The sequence below is a fragment of the Acomys minous genome (assembly GCF_964271855.1).
Source record: "Acomys minous genome assembly, chromosome: 10".
Lineage (NCBI taxonomy): Eukaryota > Metazoa > Chordata > Mammalia > Rodentia > Muridae > Acomys > Acomys minous.
This window is the reverse complement of record NC_140491.1, coordinates 120,050,274-120,078,176: the sequence shown is the minus strand read 5'-3', so window position 1 is coordinate 120,078,176 and position 27,903 is coordinate 120,050,274. Positions and strand designations below refer to the sequence as shown.

The 27,903-nt window shown below is 36.5% G+C and overlaps 2 protein-coding genes across 2 annotated transcripts; both read left to right on the top strand.

Moving 5' to 3' along the window:
* LOC311606868 (olfactory receptor 8K3-like) lies at window positions 1–27,903 on the top strand (the record flags this gene model as incomplete). Its single annotated transcript, XM_084798272.1, has 2 exons — window positions 1–161; window positions 27,123–27,903. 2 exons carry the CDS (start codon window positions 1–3, stop codon window positions 27,901–27,903), a joined length of 942 nt encoding a protein of 313 aa, XP_084654398.1.
* Window positions 12,403–13,333, top strand: LOC311606481 (olfactory receptor 5T7-like; the record flags this gene model as incomplete). The annotated part of the gene is given in 2 exon segments (XM_084797756.1): window positions 12,403–13,109; window positions 13,111–13,333. Coding segments are annotated over 2 exon segments (930 nt in total).

Sequence of the window (27,903 nt, the reverse complement as noted above, 5' to 3'; positions counted from 1 at the left end):
ATGGAAACACAAAACCTTACTGTGGTGACTCAGTTCATCCTGATGGGCATCTCTGAGCGCCCTGAACTACAGGCCCCATTGTTTGGATTGTTCCTGGTCATCTACATGAGCTCCATGTTTGGGAACTTAGGAATGATTATCCTAACCACAGTGGACTCCAGGCTACAAACACCTATGTACTTCTTTATCAGACACCTGGCTATCACAGATCTTGGTTATTCCACAGCTGTGGGACCGAAGATGTTGGTAAATTTTGTAGTGGATCTAAATATAATCTCCTATAATCTTTGTGCTACGCAGCTAGCTTTCTTTCTTGTGTTTATAATTAGTGAACTTTTTATTCTGTCTGCGATGTCCTACGACCGCTACGTGGCCATCTGCAAGCCTCTGCTCTACACTATTATCATGTCTCAAAGGGTGTGTCACGTGCTGGTGGCGATCCCTTACTTGTACTGCACGTTTGTTTCTCTTCTAGTCACCATAAAGATTTTCACGTTGTCTTTCTGTGGCTACAATGTTATCAGTCATTTCTACTGCGACAGCCTCCCCTTGTTATCTCTTATCTGTTCAAACACACATGAAATAGAAATGATTATTTTGGTCTTGGCAGCTTTTAATTTGATGTCTTCTCTTTTGGTGGTCCTTGTGTCCTACCTGCTCATCCTCATAGCCATTCTCAGGATGAACTCGCCTGAGGGCAGACGCAAGGCTTTCTCCACCTGTGGGTCCCACCTGACAGTGGTCACTGTCTTCTATGGCACTCTGATATTTATGTATGTGCAGCCCCAGTCCAGTCACTCCTTTGACACTGATAAAGTGGCTTCCATCTTCTACACCCTGATTATCCCAATGTTAAACCCATTGATATACAGTTTGAGGAACAAAGATGTAAAATATGCATTTCAACGGACATTGAGAAAGTTATACAGCATACTGGCATAAATATTATGTACAAGATGAATTCTTCTCATCAGATTTGGATGAATATCTGCTATGTCCTTTGTCAGAATATCTATCCTGTGCAAATGAACGTATATGTATATGTATGTACATATCTCAGCATTGGTGAAGACCAGAGGATAACTTGAGTCATTTCTCTCCTTGTACTATGTGGGTCTTGAGGATAAAACTCAACTTGTTAGGAAATCTCCTCTTAATGAGAAGGGTGAATTATGGCATTTTGAAATTAAAAATAAATAATTCATTTATCTAGTATAACCAAAAGTTTAGATCTATACATCATAAGCATAAAGAAGCATGTATATGCTATTTGTATGTGGAAAATAAATGGATTTCTCCTTATGGTAGTCTTGTGATAAGGTATTTTCCAGCATCTGTGTGTCTTTATTTATTTTTTTCCTTTGCAGTCAGCATAATAGTTCTACTTAAATATCTTATGTTCATGTAGATAGCTTTTAAATCACATTCAGATGTGCAGATTATGTTAAAATCACATTCAGATTTGCTTTCAGTCCACTTTTGGCCACACAATCATTAAAATAACTGGTATATTAGTAGGTTTGTATGTTGAATGACCATTTGCTATGTGGGGATTTTAAGTTGTGTTGTTTTGTAAGCACAGTGTTTTCATATACAGAACAAGGTATTTTATTAACATAACACAACTGACATTTGTAGTAGCTTCAGTTTAGTATCAAATTTTGTCTAATACATTGTCCTTGTACATATTAATGAGTTTACTCATTATATTACACTTCATGAGTTCTGCCATAAAAGCTCCTAGAGTTAGGCTTTTAATTGCTGGCTTGTGTTTATATCTTCATGGCCTGTTTTTGTCTACATGGTGATTACTGCCTTTGCTGTCAAAGGAAAATGACATTTAACTTTTATGATGGTCTATTTGTTACACTCACCTGCTCTATGTTGACTATGTAGCATGAGAACATTTGGCTGCTCCTTAAACATTTGCTCTGAATAACAATGTACAGAGACCTTTCTCTGACTACGCACTGAATAGCAGTATATGAAAACCCAGGAGAGCCTATCAGTTGCTCCATGCTTCATGAGCTTGTACCATTATATACACACACTATTATATTATATTGTACTGATGTCCATATTGCTATGTCTTAGAAACATTGAGATTCACCATCCCACCTAATTTCTATCCTGTCTTCCATGCTTCATTATTGTTTAACATTCTCGCTATTTAATTTACACTATAAACAGAATTATATTTATTATTGTTATTGTTCAATAAAATAACTTGAATCTCTATTCAAATACTATTCAAATAACTACTAAAATAATTATATGTTACTTTGTGCAAAATATTATCAAACTGTCATGCAAATATTTCTAGTTAGTATTTTTTTTAGTATCAATTAATTTTATTTAGGGTTATACAACACATTTTAATGTAAAACAGAAATATTTTTTGCCATGGAAAACATGATATTTGTGTGTGTGTGTGTGTGTGTGTGTGTGTGTGTGTGTGTGTGTGTGTGTGCTCATGCACACACTACCATGCAAACACTCATACTCACATGTGTATTTGTGATATATATGTATGAGTGTGGGCAATCACGTATGAACACCCAAGCCGAAAACCAGACCAGTACTCTTCTTTTCTTTCTTTCTCAATTCATACTTATTGCCTTAAGAAATGGCTTCTCAGTGAAAGAACACTTCATCTCTGCAACCTGGCCAGTGTTTCCTTGTGGTCTCTTTGTTTCCATTTAACAATGCAGGGATTAAAAACATGACTTGCCATGCGTGAATTCTTATGTGTATCTTGGGCAAGGGAAGTAGCTTCCTTGTGTTTTCAGAGCACAGAGTACCCACTGAGCCGTCATCTGAGACCCAAAAAATATATGATTGACAAATGTATAAACATTAAAGTTATTCTTTTTTTAACTTTTTATTATATTTATTTTTACTTATACATTTATATTATTACACATAAGTATATTAAACTACATACAGCAAAATGAACCACAAAAAATCAGGAATTATATAAATGTTACATTCATATTGTTTTTCTATTTGTATTTGGCAACCTTGAAAAAAATCTTTTCTATGTTGCTGAGTCTAAAATTCTGAATGTAAATCAATATCTATTATATCTATTCTTTATAAACATCTATCTAAACCTAAAAACATCTTAATCCCTAACTAACTAAGCTTAGTTGTAAGTCTAAACTATCTGATCTTCAACCCCATCAGAGACTTGAGAAGGAATAAAATTAATTATGTGAGTAAGCAGGAAGTATAGGTTAGCAGCTTCCAAAACGACTCTGAGATTCCATCTTACTCCTATCCAAATGGGTAATATCAAAAATTCAATAGACAACACATGCTGGCAAGGATCAGAAGAAAAGAGAACACTCTTCCATTGCTGGGGGGAGTGCAAACTTGTACAGTCACTTTGGAAATCAATCTGGCACTATCTCAGGAAATTGGGAATAACTTTACCTCAAGACCCAACCATACTATTCCTGACATTATACCTGAAATATGCTCCACCATACAAGAAAGATATTTGCAAAACTATGTTTATAGCAACCTTATTTTAATAGCCAGAATCTGGAAACAAACTAGATGTCCCTCAACCAAAGAATTGATAAAAAGACTATAGTACATTTACACAATGGAATATTATTCTGCTATTACAAACAAGGAAATCTTAAATTTACTCTGAATGAATATAATATCTTAAGTTCAGATATAATATCTGAATATCTTTCATCTTCCTTCCTATTTCTCTCATTCTTTCTTAAGAATGTCAAAACTCACCTGGATCTGTGATGTTCTAGCCTTATTCAATGATATGATTCCTCCACACACAGCCTGAAAATGCTTGCACAAATAGCATTTCAAATTTTATATGACTATATAAGTAATCACTAGCAAATAGCACTTATAACTAAATATCTGTACTTGAAAATACATTGTTAATATGCATACTTCAATGTATAACCTCTAAAATGGACAGGAATCATACTTTTAATGTTTTCTCTGATGATGCACTAAAATGTACATGAAAAAAAGTCAAGAAGTTTAAAATTCAGTAAGATATATTACTAATTTTAGCAGTTTCTATTTCACAGCTGTGGAATTTTAAAAATTAATGTGTAATATAACAATATATAATCATACTATATATTATGTAAATATATTAGCATGCATATTATTCAAATTAATATTGCAAAAGCACCAATGCATATTAAACCACATTTCTCCATTCCCCACACTCCTCTTCTCCATCCACTCAATTTTTCTATCATGTGTCTACATATCATAAAGTTTCATCTAATTGGTTCTCAAAAAAGAAGAATTTCATGTTCTGGATGTAAGTACCTCTTTACTGGGTTCAAAGCCCAGCAGCTCCCACAGCATAGCTTTCTTGGGTCAGTCATTTTGATCATAGGTCTACAAAAGAAAACACTACTAAGATAAGATACAGGATCTTTTTTTGAAACTTACTGAAAGAGAAGGCCAACAGAAGTAATAATTTTTATATGAGGTCAAGTGCGTGGCTCCGAAAGTTTTCCAAGGTCCAGTAACAGTTTGGTGGTCAAATCACACCTGTCTGCCCACAGTCCTTCTATTACAAAGCTTCAAGTATTGCTTACCCTCTTGGCAATGCTGTTACAGCCCGGTGCCTGCAGCCAGACATGACCCATCAGTGGGTGAGGCTGCATTGGAGGCCGACTTGTCTATTCCACGGAGCCCCATTCTTACCACTCTGCTAACCGTAGTAAATGGATTTTCTGGGGCAGCTGCAGAATGCAGGAACATGAATAGATGTGTTGGCTTTGGCCTTGGGCTGTCAGTGTCACTGCAGATCTTAAACCCTATTAGTAAATACAAATTCCAATCTGGTTAAGAGAATGTACTCTATGGTCTTGGTAGAGACCTAACATTACGGTTACACAGGTTACCTAGAGAAGAGACAAAACCTGGAAAGGTGAGTTCACATTAACTTAGAGTGAACAGATGGATTGAATAACTACTCTTTTAATTAGCTTCTGTACTTTTCCTTCCTTGAATTTCCACTCTCAAGCACTGTTGCTAGGAGAGGCCAGGATGTGAAGTCAGGTAGATCCTTGTAACTATTATTTCTTAAAAATTTTTCTCATCTGCCCTTTTCTTTTGATGCTGTCCAGAAGTTAAGTAATATATTCCTTTTTAAATGGTGTATTGGATTTCCTTACAATATCTCTAAAGAACCCTTCCATGATGTGCCGATGCCGCTCCTGTCCAGTAGGAAAGACACCAACACCGGAAATTCTTCTTGCAGCAGTTTTTATTCAGGATCCTGGAGTGACCCCGGGAAAAGCTCCCACAGAACCATTTATAGTGTGCCTGTCCTATCAGAAACTGCCATGTCGCCACTCCTGGTTGGTGCATTCGGATCACACCACCTCACGCCATGCCTTGTCAGATCACACCACCTGACGCTATGGCTTGTTTGAATCACGCCACCTCACACCATGCCTTCAGGCCTGCGCATAAGGGGCTTGCTGACTGCGCATGCGCAAAAGGGGGCGCATTGCGCCGGTGAAGCAGCAGGGGGCGCTGCTATCTGTGGCTCTCCACAATGATGCTCCTTGTCTACCATGAGGCTGACTTTCAGCGTGTCTTAGCCCAGACAGCATGGCTTTCTCTCTTCCTCATTGTCATCTTCCTCCTATTGGCAGGTGTCAAGATCTATAACTTACCCTCCCTGAGGTCTTTATTTAAATGTATTGAAACACAAATAACAGTTTAGTACTTTGGATAAATTCTTCTTTATCATTAATTAATTAATTTATTCACTTTACACTGTGATCACAAAGCCACCTCCTCTATTCCACCTCACAAAACCCTCTGCCCATTCTCCCATTTCTTCTATAAGAGTGATTGAGGAAACTGGAGAGGTCAAAGACTTCACAAATTCAGGTCACCTGGGTCCATTGGGACTCACAGAGACTGAACAACTAAGCAAAGAGCAAGCATGGACTGGTCCTAGACACCCTGCATATATGTAGCAGATGTGCCGTTTGGTCTTAATAGGTGTCCCTCAACAACTCGAGTGGGAGCTCTCTCTAACTCTCATGTCTTTCTTTGGATCCCCGTGCCCTAATTTGGCTTCCTTGCCTAGCCTCAATGGGAGAGGATGGGCCTAATCTTCCAGCAATTTAATGTGCCAGGGTGGGTTGGTGCACATCTGGAACATCCCTACCTCATCTCTGAGGAGAAAATAATGAAAGAGTAGAAGATTTTGTTGGGTCAGTTGATATCTTTATCTCTCCACGGGAAGTCTTGCCTGGCAAGAGAAAGTAACAGTTTAAGGCTGCATGTCCCCTGCTGCTAGGATTCTCACCTAGGGTAAACCCCATGCAATTGCCAGGGCCTCCCCTACCCCAGGTTTCTAGCATGTCCCAGAGATGTGCCCAACCTCTGATTTCTGTTTTTCCTCCCTACTCCTAATCCTCACCCCTGCCCACTCCCCATCACAGCTCCTACACAGTTCCCTCCCTCCATCCACAGTCAATGCCTATTTTATTTCCCCTTCTGAGTGAGAGTCAAGCATCTTCCCTAGGGCCCTCCTAGTTACTTAGCTCTTTGGGTCTGTAGACTGGTTATCATGGACTTTATTGTTGAACAATTCTTTAAGGGTTTCTTGGCCATTCAGGATTCCTGGTGGTTATCCCCTCCCTCCTATCTTCCCATTCCCACCTTCCCTCCCTATTCTTCCTTACTTCCCTTTCCTGAACCTCTGAAATGAGGAGAGGCTTCCTCCTCCACCTTCTGACCACAGCCTACCAGATCTCATCAGGATAACCAGTATCTGCTCCCTCTGTGTGCCCACAATGCTGCCCTGCCTGGCAGTGATCATACAGAGGGCACCAGAGTTCGTGTTAGAGTAGTCCACAATCCCCTTCAGCCATAGAGATTGAGCTGTTCATCAGCTACACCTAAACCTGGGCTCTTGGTTCTCTGCATGCATTGTCCTTAGTTGTTCATTTTTTCCAACATCCCCCTAGCTCCATATCCACTGGCCTTGATGGTCTCCCTATGGAGCTGCTGACCCCTCTGGGACCTTCCATTCCCCCACTGTTCCATACAAACATCAGTGTTCCATCCAGAGTCCAACTGCCAGTCCCACCATCTGCACTGATACCATGCTGGGTACAATCCCTCAGAGGACATCTACATTGGGCTAATATACACTTATAAGTGAGTACATACCATGCATGTATTATTGGGTCTGCATTGCCTCACTCAAGATAATCATTTCTAGTTCTACCCATTTGCCTGCATATTTTAATATTTCCTTTTTTAAAAAAATCTAAGTTGTATTCTATTGTGTAAATGTACCCCAGTTTTTTTTATGCATTCTTTGGTTGAGGAGCATCTATGTTATTTCCAGGTTCTAAATACTACAAATAAAGCTGCTATGAACATAGTTGATCAAATGTATTTGCTGTACAGTAGAATATCTTTGAGTATATGCCCAGGAGTGGTACAGCTGGGTCTAGAGATAGTACTTTTTACAATATTCTGAGAGAGCATCATATTGATTTCCAAAGTAGTTGTATGTTTGTACTCCCTCAAGCAATGGAGAATTGTTCCCCTTTCTCCACATCCTTGCCAGCATGTGCTGTCACTGGTGTTTTTATCTTAGTCATTCTGATATGTAAAGGAGGGACTCTCGGAGTTGTTTTCATTTGCATTTCCCTGATGACTAAGGAGGTCAAGTGTTTCTTGACCACTCGATATTCCTCTGTTGAGAATTCTCCATTTAGTTCTATACCTCATTTTTTAATTGGATTCTTTGGGTTGGGGGCATTTAATTTCTTGAATTCTTTATGCATTTTGGATATTAACCCTGTATCAGATACAAGGTTGGTGAAGAAATAAATTAATCAAAGACCCAGAAATAAACCCACACACCTATAGTCACTTGACTGTTGACAGAGAAGCCAAAACCATACAATGGAAATAAAAACAGAAGATTAAACAAATGATGTTGGTGTAATTGGATGTCTATTTGTGGAAATATGCAAATAGATTCATATTTATCCCCTTGAACAAAACTACAGTCCAAGTGGATTAAAGACTTCATCATAAAACCAGACATACTGGTACAATAACCTAGCTCAAATTCCATTGATAGGAAAGGCATAACCTCAGGGCCTTGTGTGCATAATTCAGTTGTTCAACTAAATTGACATGAATTTACTTATTTCTACAAACATATATGTTATTATCCAATATTATATAACAATAGAAGATAAAATACATGAGATGTGGAATATGATTTTCAGGAGGGGGGAACTGTGGACATCAATGGAAATGAAATTAAGGTATATGATGCGTATGTACAAAAATATCAGAATGCAGTATCCTAGTTTGTACAATACAAATTGCATTTTGACAAATGAATAGAAAATGCCAGGAGGGATCTGCTATTATGAAAGTGAATATTCTTTTATCATGCTTTTTAAAATGAAGTTATTCATTAATTTGTTATTTTCAAGTAATTTATAATGGGGCCTATTCCCCTAGGTTTTCCTCCTCTGGGCTTCATCACAGTTGAATAAACAGATATATACAATTTAAGTTATCTATAGTCACTGAAAACTCAAACCTTCATTTGCTGGTTTTGGGGTAAGATAAAATATCAGACAGTTTGAGGAATAGTTGGGTCTAGAACCTAACATTTCAAGTTCAACAATGATATTTTATACTAAGTAATTTCATTACTATAAGTCAAACATTAGATACCGTAGCCTTACTTACTGTTCTCTTAAAAAAATCTATTTACAGATTTGCCTATTAATAATAAATGTAGCTTATTAGACAAATGAGAAACCTATAAAATATTGAAAGTAGGTATGTTATGTATAATGAATATGTAAAAATGAATATTTGTTTTAAGATGTGCACTATCAGTCTCCTGATATATGTCACCCCCAAAGGAAAAGGAATCATTGATCTGTTAATAGAGAGTACAAAATATTTACATATTTAATACTGAAGGTCTTTCCTTTTTATATGATTTGGAAAACAATAAAATGAAAAATTTGCATTTTAACTGTGTAATCCAGTAATGAACTGAAACATTTACTGATTTAATTGACAATTGACAGATTTAATTTTTGAAATTACTCAAATATAATAAAACACAAGTTTTGCTTAAATTCCTTCAGACTAGGGTTGGGGAATTCAGTTTTAAGATGAAGTAGGGCAGCAGGATGCAGTGTTTATACAACAAATATAAAAGCACATACACTATGATGTACACTTTGTACTACGTTATGGCTCTGATAATGATGAAATACAAAACTTACCCTAAGGCAAGTAATGAAATATGCATAGAGGTTTTATCTTCCTGTAACTATTAAATAAAAGGAAACTGAAATTATTAGCCTCTTACAAATGTATTATTTATTGTGCTTAGACTATAGGAAATTCTACACTTCATAACAACACGTACATGTACACTTACATTAACTTAGAAGCTTGCCATCCACTGTTCAGTTCTATTATAAAGGCTTCCATCAACTGTTCAGTACTCTATTATAAAGGCTTCCATCAACTGTTCAGTAGTCTATTATAAAGGCTTCTAATTGTTTTGGCTATAGATCTCAGGGTTTCTTCTATTACTGACTTCCTCAAACCTGCATCTTTTCATTGCACATCTAGTTCAAAAAGGTGATTCTTGAGAAATTGAGCTCCAATTCCTCAATTACCAAAAGAATAGATAAGTATATTTTTTCATGTTTTTATTGATTTTTAAGTTTATTATAAGTTATTCACATTATATGTCGATTGTTATCCCCTCACTCTTATCTTCCTGTTCCCACCCTCCCTCACTTTTCTACCATCTTTCCCTCTCTTAGATGTCAGACAGGGGTGTCCCTCCTCACCTGCCACCTGGCCACAGCCTATCAGGTCTCATCTGGATAGCTGGCATCCCCTTTCTCTGTGGGCCTGCAGGGCTGCCCTGCCAAGGGACAGTGATCAACATGTGGGCAACAGAGTGCATGTCAGAGGGTCCAAGGCAGTCCCCTCTCTCCCCTTCCCCAGATGAAGAATTAGCTGTCCATCAGCTACAAATGAATAGGAGGTCTAGATTCTCTGCATGCACTGTCCTTGGTTGGTGCATCAGTTCTGTAGCCACCCCTGGGTCCAGATCCATTGGCCTTCATGGTCCCCTTGGGGCTCCTGATACCTCCAGGTCCAAAATCACTAACAATCTTCCTATTCTTTGGCTAATAACTCACAGAGAAGTGGGCAGGGTGTCATATGCCCATAACCAGAGATATTGGGAAGCTGAAGCAAGGTGATCACTATGAGGTCAAGATTATCCTGGACTATACAGTGAGATGAATCTTATATCTTGCATAGGAAAAAACATAATTATACATATAATTATAAAGTTCAAATAATTTGTGTCTAAAATGTTTCATGGGATATTATCCAGATATAACGCATAGGATAGTCAATGTATGTCAGAATATTCTATAATTTCATTTTAAAATTTGATTTCAGCATAATTTTTCTCATAAAGAATTCTTCCATATTAATGAGGTTTATTATTCATTTTCTTTTGTATACAGATTTTAACAAACTATTCTCTACTAATTTTGACAGATTTAGAATTATAATTTTAGTACAACGCAGCATCCATATATAACAACATAACAGGTTCTATGTCACATGTTATTTTTGTACCAAATAGCCAGTTTCAAGAAAAAAATACTTAATAATATTCAACTGTAGATTTGTAGTGACATAAAAAAATATATATATATGAGAGAGAGAGAGAGAGAGAGAGAGAGAGAGAGAGAGAGAGAGATGAGAAAGATACAATTAAAACTTAAAAAGCAATAAATGTGAAAGAAGGTGCAGTATGAAGGCACATAAGACAGCTTGGAAGAATAAAAGAGAGCAGAAAATGATGTGATTATATTATCATAATTAAAATGCAAAATTTAAAAAGAAATACCATGAATTAAGACGTTGGTAAAACAGGAATCCTATTTGGTTATGGGATGGGTTCTCTTCCTATATGCTGTTTGTGAGGCTTGGTGTTCTTGTGGTAATCCTAAAAGTTGGAGGGGACATGTCTCTCACTGTTTTGCTTGCTCTAGGGACACTTTTCTTCCTACTGAGCTACCTTATCCAGCCTTTGATGGTTTGTGCCTAATCTTAATGTAGCTTGTTATGCTATATTCTGTTGATATCTCTGGGAAGATTGCTCTTTTCTGAAGAGAAATAGAGAAGAAACGGATGAGTGGAAAAAGGGGGCAAAGGAGGGATTTCAAGTGGAAAAAGGGAAAAAGTGAGGTCAGATTGTAATACATGAAAGAAGAGTACAAAAAATTTAAATAAGAAATACACTATGCAGGGACCTTCCCCTGGCCTAGAGTAAGTGCTGACATGGCAGTCTTTAGGGGTGATCAGGAGCTGACAAGGCAGGGAGTTAGTCAGATGCAATAGTTAGGGGCATCTATCTTAGTTCCGACTGACCAGCAATCAGAGGGTCCTTCTTTATTTATATGTGTTACAAAGAACAAAGACAGAATAATGATTATCCAAGTGGTACAGATTATATGTTTGATATTACATGTCCGGGGTTTCAAGTTCATTTACAATTAGGAAATATAAGCAAAATTTATTATTATCATTATCATTATTATTATTATTATTATTATTATTATTATTATTATTAGCCTTATACATCCAATTTGAATAATCTGAAGAATGTCTTCTCTAAAGCAAAGGCATTTATTATGTGACAGCCTGCTTTTGGGTGTTTGTAGGTTTAAGGCATTTTTGCAAAACAGAAAGTATATGCAAGAGTCTTTTTTGAATAGCAAATACTAACAGCTAACTTTGTTTGCTATATGTTTCATCATGTATGCTATAAAGTACGGAAAATTGATTTTAGTCTGTCTGTCTTATATACTGAGGTTTATTCCTGCAGAGTGTACCCTGTATGACTCCCTATCTTGAACTACATATTCAGATAGCACTAAACCTATAATAAAAGAGACCTTAAATCTGAAACCTATTCTCCTAGACAGAGTTTATCAATTGCTTCTGTGTAACCTGACCAATTAAACTGTTTAAGTTCGCTCAGAGGCAGAAACCTCAAATAGATTCCTGCAGTAATGGCCTCATCTAGATATGTGATATCTTTGCTTGCTGATCTCCAGGTCATAAGGAAGACTTTCAAATAGTTGCCAGAGAAAGTTAATTTTTTCTTAAAATCATGTGATATGCATGCAAATGTTTGTGGTCTGAAAAATGTTTGTGTTTCCATATAAATACACATATAAAGAAACATTTCACCTTATTCATAGCAAAACTACTATTGAGACTTTATTGTGCTGTAAATTATTATTTGCTGATTAATTTCAATTTCTTCTATGAGATTTCGACATGGAAAACATCACTGAAGTCACTGAATTTGTCTTGAAGGGCTTCACAAACAATGCTGACTTGGAGATCCTCTTCTTCTTACTCTTTCTAGCAATTTACCTCTTCACGCTCGTGGGGAATTTAGGACTGATTACTCTTGTCATTGGGGATTCCCGCCTCCACAACCCCATGTACTATTTTCTGAGTGTGTTGTCCTCAGTGGATGCCTGCTATTCCTCTGTTATTACACCACAAATGGTAGTTGACTTTATGTCGGAGAAGAAAGTAATTTCGTTCATTGGCTGCGCTGTACAGATGTTCCTGGCTGTTACTTTCGGGACAACAGAATGCTTTCTTTTGGCGGCAATGGCTTATGACCGCTATGTTGCCATTCACAATCCACTTCTCTATGTAGTAACCATGTCACCCAGAGTATATGTGCCCCTCATCATTGCTTCCTATGCTGGTGGAATTTTACATGCTGTTATTCATACTGTGGCCACCTTCAGACTGTCTTTTTGTGGATCCAATGAAGTCAGCCATATTTTCTGTGACATCCCTCCTCTTCTGGCAATTTCTTGTTCTGACACCCGCATCAACCAGCTTCTCCTCTTCTACTGTGCCGGGTCTATTGAGATAGTCACGATCCTGATTGTCCTGATGTCCTACGGCTTCATTCTGTCCACTATTCTGAGGACACGCTCTGCTGAAGGTAAAAGAAAAGTCTTCTACATGCGGCTCTCATCTAACTGCAGTGTCCATTTTTCATGGTACTGTTCTTTTCATGTATGTGAGACCAAGCTCCAGCTATGCTTTGGAACATGACATGGTCGTGTCTATGTTTTACAGCATTGCAATTCCCATGCTGAATCCTCTCATTTACAGTTTGAGAAACAAAGACGTAAAAGAGGCAATTAAAAAAGTGTTTGGTAAAAGACTAATTTGTAGATAAAACAATATTTTCTATAAATCTTATGTGAAAAATAAAAATATTGTTCTCTAAATAACATATTTATGTTGAAAATATTCCATTTATTAATCAATATATTTCAATACTCATAAATATACTAAAGGCAATGGTTTATGCCTCTCCTTTTTAATACAGAAGGACTATATCATGGTCACTTTTATGTGCATAATCATATATGTTTATATGTATATTTGAAATGGTAATGATACTAGCTGAAATTCACAGTGTACATATATATACATACTTATATTTGCATTGAAGTTATATGTGTATATGGACATATATTAGCTTTGATATATTTATACATACATATTCAGATAATCTTTACCATGGTTTTAAATTGTTTGATTTTTAATAATATTTTAATTTCTCTAATATATATAATTTTAATATTATATCACAGTGGTTAAATAAAATATTGTTGTCTTGTTTTAGTTCATTTTTAAGCAGTCATGTTGTCTAGACTTTATGAAGGTAGCTCCTGAAATTACTAAGAGATAGCAAATTTCATGATCCTCTGGGGTCTTTTTGCTCCTCTTCTGCAATGCCTCCAGACCCTTACGTGCAAGTATAATTGTACCCAATGGGACTAGGAGAGAGAAGTACACAATTTGATTGATTGTAGTTTTCTGTAATGTTGAGGACTAAACTACAAACATAGATATGAGCAACATGATATACAATGAAGTTGTGTTTAAGAATATGATACATATTTGTATGTTATAGATGTATATTTTGTAGATGTATATGTGCATACATATATACATATAACATAAATAATGAAAATGGAGACCATAAATTTGAAAGAGAGCAAAGGATGATATGTGAAAAGGTTGGGCAGGGGGAGAAAGGGGAAAATGCTAAATCAGTGGGAGCTGGCTACAGAAAGTTTCCAGCTGGCTGCAATGATTGACAAAAGCAAACTTCAGTCCCTTCCCAGAGCAACAAGACCATTGCACCACTGAGTCAGCTCTCTAGCCCCAATAAGCTTTATACTTCTTTTTTTTTTAAATATTCTTATATATATTTATTTATATTTATATTATTACACATATATAAAATGAACAGCTTACAGCAAGAAGAACAACAAAAAATCAGGAATTATATTAATGTTACATTCACATCTTTCCTGTTTCAGTGAATCTAAAATTCTGAATGTAAATCAATAGCTATCATATCTCATCTCTATCAACTTCTCACATCTATCTAGACCTAGACCTGAAAACATCTTAACCCCTAAACAACTAAGCTTAATTGTAAAACTAAACTATCTGGTCTTCAACCCCATCAGAGACAAAAAGGGCAAGCTTGGATGCAGCCAGAGCCAATGGCAAAAATCTGCCAAGACGGGGTAAGCAAGTCCTCAATAGTTCCTGTCCACAAATATGTCTATCAGAAATACTGTGCCATAAGGCTGAAGATGATGCTCCGACATTATAGTTATGGATGACTTGTCGGGCAGCAAACTGTCTCTGTAATTTTTTTTTTCACTTTGGAAGCTGCTAACCTGCACTTCCTGTTTGCTCAGGTAATTAATTATATTCCTGCTTTATCCTTCTTAAACCAAAACTCTATGAAATTTTTCTACATGTAAGATAGTATTTGTTCTCCTACTAAATGTAAGTTGAACAAAGACACCCATGGTGCTTGAGATGGATAATCAATACTTTATTCATTCAAATGTAATGTCTACTCTCCTCTTGGCAAATTACCCACTATTTGGTGCTGAATCCTGAGTGGCTGAAATTCAAGCCAAGATGGAGCACAGGTGTGCCGTTGCATCCCTCATCCTTTACCATGTTTCTGCTCTCTTCCTACTTGGGCTTCATTTTAACCAGAAATACTGTCCTTCTCCAGACTTCCTATTCTTCCCCTACCAGAGCTCCTTTCTTTACCAATGCTTGCACTCTTCCATAACCAGAAATTTTGACCTTCTTTGATCTTTTTCCTTGGATGATTAGTATTCCTGATTCCCATGCAGTGTCAGGACCCACCACACAGGCCACAAAGCCTAGAGCTACATCAGAGATTTTCTAAATCAGGTGATTCCAGGAACAGGTGGACCTCAACTTTAGTCTTAGCTCTGGCTTTGTCCAAAGTTTCAGAAGAATGTGTTCTTTTTTCCTTTTTCCTTGATTAATTAAATTCCATAATGCATGTGACTCAGATTTGTGAATATGAAGATAAACAATTCTGTTGTTTTCATTACAATCTTAAAACTATTACTCATTGTGGGTGATATTATGTTCATTAATAATAAAAATATACCAATTTTAATTTGTAAAACAATTTGGCAAGATACAAATTAAATAGCAACACACAATCTTCAAACTGTAACTGTGATTTAAATACTCTTAGAAAATTTTGTATAGCATATGGTCAGTGATCTGGAGTGTCTTACATTTGGGTTATCTTCTAAGTATTGGGCCCCTTCTTGGTCAATAATGCATTATATTTCAAATTCTTTTCTTGACTATTGCTTCAATATAGATCAAAACTCCAACTTTAGCAGTCTCTTCTTTGCAGCTATACCAAAATTAAAGAATCCCCTTTTCCCTTCTCTTGTATCCAAGAATCACTTGTAAGATCTCTCTTTTGAGTTACTCACTCAAAAGCCCTGTTTTCCCACACTGACACCCACTTTGATTTATAGTTACCCTTAAGAGAAGATGCTAGAGCCAATGTTACTTTCTCTGCACACATTCCTTTTCACCTCTGTATCTTTATCCAAGTTTTAAAGAGTCTCACCTAGGTCTTCTAATGTGATCTCTTGCCACAGCAGTCATGTTTCTGTATTAAAATTCCTCTACAATCAATGGTTCCTATTATGTAATTAAAAGCAAAGTAAAGATATATTTGAGCTATCCTGTAACTTCTTTTGAATTTTGAGAATCTACAATATTTGAAAAAGCAAGAACTACTAATATTCTTGGAAGTCAATAATAATTTTAAGCTTTTAGGTTAGGGCAAGTTATGGATAAATAGTGTTGAGTTTTCCGTGGAGCTGATATAATCCAAAAACAACTAAGTAGCATCTCAGAAAATTAGACGAGAGATTCATCCTATATGAGGGTAGATTCATATGAATTCAATCAATGTATAGTGAATTCTAACCAAGTAGGCACTTTCTATTTTATTCATATGTGTAGTAGAGATTTATATTTTGTGAAGAGATTTTAAAAATGCTCCAGTGAGTATATGGGCAAAATAGGTTGGACTTGGGTTTCTTTTTTCTCTCTCTTGTATGATGGGGAGGCCACAGGGGCACTTCTGTTGTCATTTGATTCTGGCTAACTGGAAGCAAGAGCATCATCCCATTAAAATCATAAACATTTTTATTCTACTTGCAACTTCATTTGGAATCTGATCTCAGATACTCTACATCCATGTTGCTGAGACTTTATGCATGTTGTGTATTTTTGGACATTACTAGGACACAACGCACTCTCAACCAACCTGTTGATCTTCTGAAAATTACTATTGATCAGTCCCCATCTTCTGCTATGTTCCCTGACTCATACGTATGAGAGTATTTTACATGTATGTTCATTGGAACTGAGATCCATGACTCTCCATTTTGATAGTTTGCCATATAATATAATATTCTCTTCCTGTTGCAAAGAGCATTTTTCTTGATTAGGGGACATATTTGTCTGTGGATAAAATTCAATTGTCACCTGGCTTGAGCCTGTTTTTAAAATGTACATGGTGATTATTTTGCTTGTGTTGGGAAGCTTAGTAACTGGGAACTGATGGATGGCATCATGTCTGAGCACCAGAGATTTTTTTCTAATTGCTCATGCCTGGAAAGCTCTATAGAAGCAGAAAGTTTTATCATTGCAAATTTGATTACAGAGACACTCTCAGCAGAGATGAGAATATTTCTGGATATGCCATATACTATTCAACTGTGTAGCACTCAACTGCTAGATTTCATTATGTGGATTGCATTGATAATTGACACTGTGGCTTGAGGTATTTGGCATCTCGAAATGACCACTGGGTAGAACACAGTATCCTACTTTTACAACCGAAATCATTCACAGATGGGTTAGAGTACACAATTTCTAGAAACTGCTTACTCTACCAAAAAAATCCCAATGTGAATCACAGCTATTTTCAATATTTTCAATTAATATTTATGATTTATTTATGTTATGTGTATGTATGTTTGCTTGCCAGTTCTTGTGCACTACATGAGCAGCAGAGCCCATAGAATCCAGGAGAGAGCACCAGATCCCACGAAGCCGAACTTACAGGTTGCTGTGAGCTGCCAGAGCAATTCAATACTCTAAACCACTTTTGATCCATCTTTCTAGGCCCTATTTTATAACATTTTGAAGAATATTTATTTGATGTTACAGGTTAATAAAGGTATGATGTAGGTAAACTTTCTTTGAAAACTGTTAGATTATAAATCTAGGGATATGTAAAAGCTATATGACATTGATTAGAATTATGACAGGTCTTTATATTTGATTTGCATTTAAATGCATAATATCAACAAAAACATTAAGGAAAACTGAGGGATGGTCATAGTCCTCTACCTGAGGGCTAGAAGTAGTTTCTGCCTGCGATGAGAAGGCGGCGTCTCCATGCTACATAGGTAAAACAATGGACACACAGAAGCACATCCCCTATATTGAAAATGTCATGCAGAAAATTCAATAAAATCCAGGGATAAATCAGATTTAGAGAAAATAATAGCAAATAATGAAAAAGAAAAAGGCCACTAGGTTTAAGTGTTCAATAAAACATGAGTGTTCAAGAGAACCTTCACATGTCCTGTGCGTTCCCCATGGTTCCCGTTATTAGGAAGGTTTGCTTTAATATACTTATGAGTAATATTGCATACATATTTAATTTTTAAAGGTGTTATATTTTTTGAAAATAAAATTACATTTTTCCCTTTTCCAGCCCGTCTCAAGCTTTCTTTTCAAATCCGTGGCTTTTTTCTTTAATTGTTGTTACACACACACACTCCTAAAGGCATATATAACATGTTCTTTCTGTATAATGTTACCTGTATGCGTATGGGTTCAGATATATTATTTCAATAGTTCCTGTGCAGATTTTTAATAATTATATGAAGTTTATTTTTTAAATTTTATTTTATTAATTTATTCATATTAAATCTCAATGGTTATCCCCTCCCTTGTACACATTGGCTCATAAATTTGAACATGTGGCTTTTTGGAAAGAATTAGTAAGTGAAGATTTTTTGAAGGAAGTGTCTCACTGTGAGTGATCTTTGAAGTTTCAAAAAACTTGCACCATTTCTAGTGCTCTCTCTCTCTCCCTCCCTCCCTCCCTCCCTCCCTCCCTCCCTCCCTCCCTCCCTCCCTCCCTCCCTCCCTCCCTCCCTCTCTCTCTCTCTCTCTCTCTCTCTCTCTCTCTCTCTCTCTCTCTCTCTCTCTCTCTCCTGGTTGTGGAACAGTATGAAAGCTTTCAGCTGCTGCTCCAGCACCATACATGTCTACTTGCTCCCATGGTCCTCATCATGATTAAATTGAACTCCTTTCCCTTTGTAGCATTACACCCAAAATAAATCCCTCCTTTAAGTGTAAGTTGCCCTGGTCATAGAATTTTACCATAGAATGAGAAAACTAAGTAATAAGGTAGAACCGGGGAGCTGGTTATTTCTGCAAAAAAAAAAATTTTGTTTACATTGGTTTTTGTTTGGTTGGTTTTTTGGTTGGTTTGGTTTGGGTTTTGTTTTGTTTGTTTGTCTTGCAAAAACTTCCAAGATGTTAGGACTTTGGATTGGGAAATAAATTGAACTCTTTAAGTGGAGCTAAATGGGTCATCCAAATAAAAGCTTGAACAATAGTAGTGCTAAGAATGTGGAGTGGAGCAAGGGAAGTCTCAGATAAGAAAAACGTAAACAATTTTAGAGACCATGTTTGGAATATATTGGCAGAGAATATGGTATCTTTCTGCCTTTCTCTTAAGAATCATCTTGGAGAAGCAAGATGATGGCACATGGCTCAAGGTACATGGTATCTGAGTAGCAGAAGATCAGAGACTGGATGAAGCCAATGTCCAAGAGACACACAAGGTCCTAGACCCCCTTAACTGAGTGCATTCAACCTACTTGAACATGACTGCAAGTTGCAGGGATGCACAGCTCCAGCACCCAGACATCAGCTACCTCCCACCATCCTGAGAACAGTTCCTGGATTCCAGGGACAGGCTCACAGGCTCCAGTCCATGGCTGGTTCTACCTGTTCCCCATTTGAGACCTGCAGAACAATAAGAGGACACAGGGTCCCATTCCAATATGGCAGAGTCCAGAAGAGTCTGAGTACTAGGAACACAGTGTCTGTGGAGCTAGTAAGCTGGCTGCAGACTCAGAAGTGCCAGCATCCATTAGTGTTTCCATAGAGACAGAAGAGGATCTCATTTGCCAGACATGCAGCATACCCCTTGCAGACCTCTCAGCTACTCCTGACATCCTGAAGATGACTCCAGACTCACTGATCCAGCCCACAGTTCATGGCTCTACTAGCCTTCCTGAGAAGACCTGTGGGACCTCAGAATCACAGAGGTTAGAAACCTATACACTAATTCCCTACGTATAGGTCCAACTGGAATGCAACCAGCAGGTAAGGGTTTTAGGCTATGTGAGGAGACCCAGCCTCCAGCTCATGAACCTGGCCTCTCCCCTAGTTCCTTGCGGAGATACTTCAAAAGGAAACATTAAGCCAAAAGGTGTCATAAGCTGACTCTTTGAAGAAAAACATATCAAAGGTGCCCTGGAGACAAGCCCCTGGAAGTGTCCAGGAAGTATCTCCTGCTATTCAAGTACCCCTGACTAAAAATACCCAGAGGTTGGGGTTTTGGGGAGCACACTCCTAGTTTCTCCTTTGTGGCTCCCTGTCTTTGTGTTTCTGTTATCATTAAGCTTAATAAATTAAAATTCAGGTCTTTGACTCTAGATGGTCCTTGTTTTAACCAAGTGTTGTCAGTTGTTTGGCCTTTCACAAGTCAGAGGCTCCCTTCTCCTGCTTGAAGAGACATGGATTACCATTGTCTCAACCCTGGCTAAGCACGGCTGCCCTGAGCTCACTTGAGCTGTGGAATATGGCCAGAAAGCTCCCTCCCTGCCAAGAAAGCCTTCTTTGTGACCCGTTCTCAGGACAGAGACTTATTCAGCTAGCCTCCAGAAAGCTGAAGAAAACTCTGTGACCAGATTCTCAGCCCAGCCTCCTGGAGAAAGGAATCCACACTGCCACATAATAAGCAAAACACTAAATGTACAGAACATAGAAAAAGTATTACAAGCTTCAAGAAAAAAGGCCAGGTAACATATAAAGGCAGACCTATCAGTCATGCCTAAGTTCTCACCAGAGACTATAAAAGCCGGAAGGATCCGAGCAGATGTCATGCAGACCCTAAAAGACCACAGATGTCAGCCAAGACTCCTGTACCAACCAAGCATTCAATCACCAGAGATGGAAAAAACAAGATATGCAACGACAAAATAAAATTTAAACAATACATATGCACAAATCCAGCTCTACAGAAGATGCTAGATGGAAAACACAAACACAGGGGAGTGTAACTACACACAAGAAAACACACCATATAAATAACTTCGCAATAAAAAACCATTACTCATTCTATGAGGCAACCATCACCCTGACAGAAACTACACGAAGACCTAACAATGAAAAAGAATTTCAGACTAATTTCCCTTATAAACATTAATTTAAAATATATTCAACAAAACACTCACAAACTAAATCCAAGAACGCATCAAAAATATCATCTACCATGATGAAGTAGGATTCATCCCAGGCATGCATGGGTGGCTTACTATACAGAAAGCCATCAATGTAATCCACTATATAAACAAACTGAAAAAACCCACATGATTAGATTCCAAAAAAGCATTCAACAAAATCTAACATGGTAAGGATGGATACTTGCTCAACTCTGTTTACAACAGCTTTATAAGTAATGACCAGAATCAGAAAATAACCTAGATGTTCCTTACCAAAAAAGAAAATAGATAAAGAAACTATGGTACATTTAAAAAAAAAATGGAATACAACTACTCAGCTATTAAAAACAAGGAAATCATAAAAATTACAGGCAAATGGATGTAACTAAAAAATAGCATCCTGAGTGAAATAACACAAACTCAGAAAGACATACATGGTATGTAATCATTCATAAGCAGATTTTACCCATATAGCACTGGATAAATATACAAAGATGCACAAACCCCAAGAAGCTAAGTAACAAGGAAGACCTAAGTAAGGGTGCTTGAATCTCCCTCAGAAGGGGAAACACAAAGGACAGAGGTAGTGGTTGAAGAGAGACAACAAGTTAGGAGGAGTGTTGAGAGACATGAGGGTGGAGAGCAGAACTTTGGTGGGCGGGAGCAGCAGGACAGAATGCCTCCAAAGAAAAGAGATACACTGTGGGTAGGGGTATTGCTGTGACCAGCTGGAAACTAAGACAGGGTAGGCTTCTGAGGGATATGTGGGTGACTCTAGGGAATACTGCTAGTAGCAGGCATCATGGAGACTGAAAAGAATACTCTTGGTAGACAGGACTCAAAGTGGAGGGAGGGGAACACCAACCCATCCACAAGAACTTCTACCCAAAACTCATCCTGCCTACAAGATATACAGAGATAAACAATGAGCAGAGATTGAGGGAATGTCCAACCAATGCCTGGCCCAACCTGAGACCCACACCAGGTGAGATAGCCAACCCCTGGCACTGTTAATGAAACTCTACTATGTTTTCAGAGAAGAGCTTTGCATAGCTGTCCCCTGAGAGTCTCCACAAAGCAGCCTGTTTTTTGATTATGTCCCCATAGCAGGCTGCCTCAGCAGGCCACAAGGGAAGCAGATATGGTCAGACCTGATATAACTTGATGAGCTGGGGTGGGTTGATAGAGGGGACCCCTTCGCTGAGCAACAGGATAGGGAAGTTGGGGGATGTTAAAGGGAAAGTGGGGGCAAGAGAAGAGGAGGAGGTGCCTACAGTCCTGATGTAAAGTGAATAAATAGGTAAATTAATTTAAAAAATCATCTTGAGGCAAAATTGAAAAATACTGGACTAATTTCTTTGAAAGGTGATTTTCAGGCAGCCTAATATAGACACTGCCTCATGGTTATAGCAATCACTCATATGTGAGTCTATAATGATAAAGAGCAAGTTGGGCACAAAGAGACACAAAATACACATTTGAAGAGAAAAAAAGAACACCACAGCTGATGGTTATACTGGAAGAGAAAAGAAGATCAAGGCCTGATTAGAATTGGTGTAAAGGAATTGGGTACTCTTAAGACAAGAGCCCATCAAGAAAAGCTTCCAACTGTAAAAGGAAAAGTCCCATGTAATTTTCTGTCCTGGAAAGGAACAAGAGATCTGCTAAATATCTGATTCAAGGCCGCATTCCAAATGAGCAGCTGAACTTGATTGCATTGGCCACAGGTTTCTCAATTAGTCCTGAAGGATACAGCAGTAAAGGGCATGTAGAATATTCCTTTGAAGTTAGGGGAAGCCATTCATGTCAGGTAATATGTTCCAGGGAAGTCCCTGTATTAAGGCCGTGAGAATACAAGAGTACCCGCGAGGCAATTGTTTGAAGCCATGAAAGTGAGTCCTGAGTTGTTTTGGAGACACCGGAATATTTGAGGTGTAGAGCTGTGAGACATAGGGCCAAGAAAGCTGCATACAGAGAGGAGAATCAGTGTAGAATGGAGACAGCCATCTACTCATTCCTCATGAGCACCTGGCTGTATCATAAATCAAATGCTTGTAATCAACATTCACTTTTCATCATTGTCTTTAATAGCCTCAGCACAGTTCCAAAGTCTTAAGTCCAATGTCACTCTGCTAACATTTATATTAGATAATAATAGTATTATTTAAAGTTTTATGTTTGTATTTACTATTAATCTGTGTGTGTGTGCGTGTGTGCATGCATGCATGTGCGCATGCTTGCGCACTCATGTGTGCACAGATCAAAGGATGACTTTTATAAGTAAGTTGTGTCTTTACATAATGGATTCTTAGTATTGAACACATCTTCACATCTTCGGGCTTGTCTGGCAAGTTGACTTACTCAATGAGTAGCCTTGGCCATCCAGTTCCAAAATTAAAAACAAACAAACAAACTAAAAAACCCTAAGAATTATCATTGTGGTTCCTATAGAAATAAATATATTGTCAAACACAAGTCAATTAGTGCACAACCTCCAGCCAATTCATTTAGTATTCAAATGCTTTAGGGATAGTCATCAAATTGCATGCAACCCCACAGGGAGAATGTCTGAGGTCAAATAAAAATATGTATTGCTCTTCAAAATACAATGTTATGAAGTACATCGGAGAATAAAGAGAGAAGTTTCATTCAATCAAAGAAAGGTGGGGTGACTAGTGAGATACTCTGTGTTGCTACTATCTCAAGAGTGGTCCATGTGCTCAGAGCTTGGTGTCGAATGGAAGAGAGTGTTTCTTTTTCATTTTCTGTGATTCCTACTCCACTACAATAACTGAGGAGCAGAGATTCTTTCTTTCTTCATATTTACTCTTGAATATTTTCTCTAGTGTTTAGAGATTAAATATTCACACACATGTCTGATATACAAGGCTGCATTATTGCTTAAAAGGTATAATTTGTAAAAAAAAAAAACATAATATTATCTACAGATTTCTAAAATAAGTGGAAATTGCATTTTAGTAAATGGAAGTTAATAATTTAGAGAGAAAAACTGAAACTTTCTTCATTTGACCATTTTTCAAATATTAGATATTTAAAGGCATCAGTCTATTTTTGTTAAGGAAATTTTGAAAGAAATTCTCTATCATTTTCTTAAAAGATAAAAGGAATTTTCTGTTCACAGTGAGATATTGAAAACTTTTCTGCACCTCCAGTAACTTTTAAGCAACACTTTTATAGTGATAGTTGAACTGATTGTGCTGTGAAGTCTGAGTGAATTTTGCAAGGTTCTTTAATGTTAATATAGTTTTAAAAGGCAACATTTTTTTTGAAAAAGCCATTGAAAGGTAAAAATGAAGCATTGAAAAATGATGAGAAGAAACATTTGTATTATTTATCATATAAGTATGTTTATATCTAGTTTTCATGCACATTTTAATTTGTAGTATTTCATGATTATAGCCCTCCCTTCAAAAAATCTATAAGACTTAAGCTGTTTCTGAATGTCATGTATTAAAGAGATCTACTGCTAGAACATGATCTATTTTGTCATAATTAGAAATCCTTACTATTAGAAATTTATTTGAAATAGACAAGGAATGGCTATTCACTACAATCACACAAACAATAGTTCATGTGAGATCAGCTTACTTTCTCTGTCATGATATTCATATAATATATAAACACACACACACACACACACACACACACATATATATATATATATAGCTTGTGTGATTTCATTTATTTGCATGTAGCACACATTTAGATGTTGGTCACTAAAAGTTTTACTGTAATTTACGCTTTTTTCATTTTTTCTCTTTTTTTGACAATTGTTCATAGTTTTTAAAAAATTAATTATCTCATCATAATTTCATTTGTTTGTAGCTGTGATATCTTGCCTACTATCTATGTTACTTAAGTAATTGATCTATTTGTCTTTGATTTTACACTTTCCCATGTGTATAATATGCTATAACATATTTGAAAATAATTTTCGTATCAAAGTATAGACATAAATATATAATTGATATATTTAATTTCTTCTCTGTGGTACTGTATTCTTTAGTACAAGTTCTATACATTACAGAATTTCACAAAATTTCTCGTAATATATTTCAATCTATAGTTTCCAATGTACATTGTTATTTTATTCAAAGAAATTTACATAAGACTTAATTACATAAAACTAATTCACATGTCTTTTTTCCTCATCTTTCTCAAATGTCCGCACATTCCTCCTGGTTCCTCAACAATATATGAAATCAAGTTTGTGATATTCAAATACAAATATCAGTTGCAATTAACATGTCCACAATGGAACTGTAATAGTTTGATTAAATATATACAAATGTAAGTAACATTAAAATAGAATAAAATTATAAGTATCATAAGAAAAGCAATGCAAAGACAATAGAATTTTGCTTATCTAATTTTGTCCAGGCAATGATAGCCAATGGGTATGCACTGAAGAAATTTAAATATGTATGACCTAATTAACATTTTCTTATCTATTCATCATTTTATCACAGTAATATAATTTAAGCCCTTTTACAGATGAATGTACATGTAAGTATCTTTCCCTAAAGCTTATTTGGAATTAATAAGTAAAAACTGTATAACTCTAAAGGAGGAGGATAAACCAGGACTACAAGGTAAGATCTCATTTCAAACCAATTCTAAACTGATCAGGAGTTCAGTAGTAAAGCTCTTGCTTTTCGTGATCATCAAAGTTGGATACCCCGGAAAAGCAGAATCCTTTCATCTTCATCTTCCTAACATTAAAAGGGCTTCATTACTTTAAACACAAGCATAGAGTTATACCTACTCATTACTTGGTTAGGTTTTTCCTGACACACAGCACATGCTGCATACCATGCTGTACACTCTATCTACTTGGATATAGCTGCTTTTATTGTTTATTCATAAGAAAGTTTCAATTGTTCCCTGTTGTTATATTTTAAATTTACATATATATTCAATATTTAGAAGTCTTCTATCAAGGTGTCACACCTGTAGTTATAAGAACTGTGCTTTGAAATGATGATTTTATATATAAAATTTTAAGAACTTGGCATTAAGAAATAATAATCTAAAAATGAAGTGTACCTTGTGATTTTTGTATGAATTCACTGTCAATATTGTTTCTTGATTGTGTACAAAATATAAAATTATTATTACAGTAATTATTAACAATCTACTTACCTAATACACCTAATAATATTTATTTTAAAATATTTTATTTATTATGTGTTAATAATTAAATTAATAAATAAAATATTTATTAAATAAAAATAAATAAAATATGTATTAAAATATTTAACATATTTATTTATCTACATTTATATCTACATACTGTCATCTAATCTACATGCCTATTAACTAATATATTATCTCCTTCCTTTTTTCTTCCTTTTCCTTCTCTCTCTATTCCTTCTCCCTCCCTCCTTCCCTTTCTCCGTTCTTTTCCTTTCTTCTTCTTCCTAAGTTCCTCTGTCCCTTACTTCTTTCCTTCCTTCCTTCCTCCATCTTTTGTTAAATTCTTAATTAAAAAGGAGGGTATACTGCTTGCAGCAGGAATTTGGATGCAGTGTTATGTATTTAAATTTAGGTAGTCTTTAAACCATTCATTGACAATAACATTTCACCTCCAAATTTATATGAAAAAAATCCCAAGACACTTAATGAATTTTAATTTAAAATGCCTTATATGAGAAACAAAGCCTTGTTATTGCCTCTGTATCATTCGTACTTTACTGTATGTAAACCAGATATGTATTTATTTTCAAATAGTCTATATTAAACTTTCCATATATCATATTTATTGGAGACTTCCTTCTCAGTAAATGTCCTCCAAGTGACAATGTCTCATTTTTTTTGACTTCAGAGTTGCTTCTATCTGGGGCAGAGGCTGAAATACAGCTGTATGGAGAAACAGAATATCACTGTGCTGACTGAGTTCATTTTGAAGGGCATCACTGACCGTCCTGAGCTGCAGGCTCCACTGTTTGGGTTGCTCATCACTATCTATCTGATCTCAGCGGTCGGTAACTTGGGCATCATCATTCTGACCAGCATGGACTCCAGGTTGCAGACACCCATGTACTTTTTCCTCAGACATCTGGCTCTCACCAACCTTGGATATTCTACAGCCATAGGACCCAAAATGTTAGTGAATTTTGTTGCAGAGCATAACTCAGTCTCCTATTACCTTTGTGCTGCACAGTTAGCATGCTTTCTTCTTTTTATTACTTGTGAACTTTGTATTCTTTCTGCCATGTCCTATGACCGCTATGTGGCTATCTGTAACCCTTTGCTCTACACTCTCATCATGTCACAAAGAATATGTTGGGTCCTTGTGATGATACCGTATATCTACAGTGTATTCGTGTCTCTAATAGTCACCCTAAGCATATTCACTTTACCCTTTTGTGGCCACAATGTAATCAATCATTTTTTCTGTGATTGTATCCCCTTGATATCTTTGCTCTGTTCAAATACACACAGTGTTGAATTGATAATTAGGTTCTTTGCAACTTTTGATTTGATTTCCTCTCTTCTGGTTGTCTTAGTGTCTTACCTGCTAATTCTCATAGCCATTCTGAGGATGAAATCTGCTGATGGCCGACGCAAGGCTTTTTCAACCTGTGGGTCCCACCTGACTGTGGTCACTGTCTTCTATGGGACTTTGATATTTATGTATGTACAGCCTAAGTCCAGTCAATCATTTGAGACTGATAAAATATCTTCTATATTTTACACTCTTGTTATCCCAATGTTGAATCCCTTGATATATAGCTTGAGAAATAAAGATGTAAAAGATGCCATAGAAAGAACCTGGAAAAAGATAGTCACTGTTTTTCCTTAA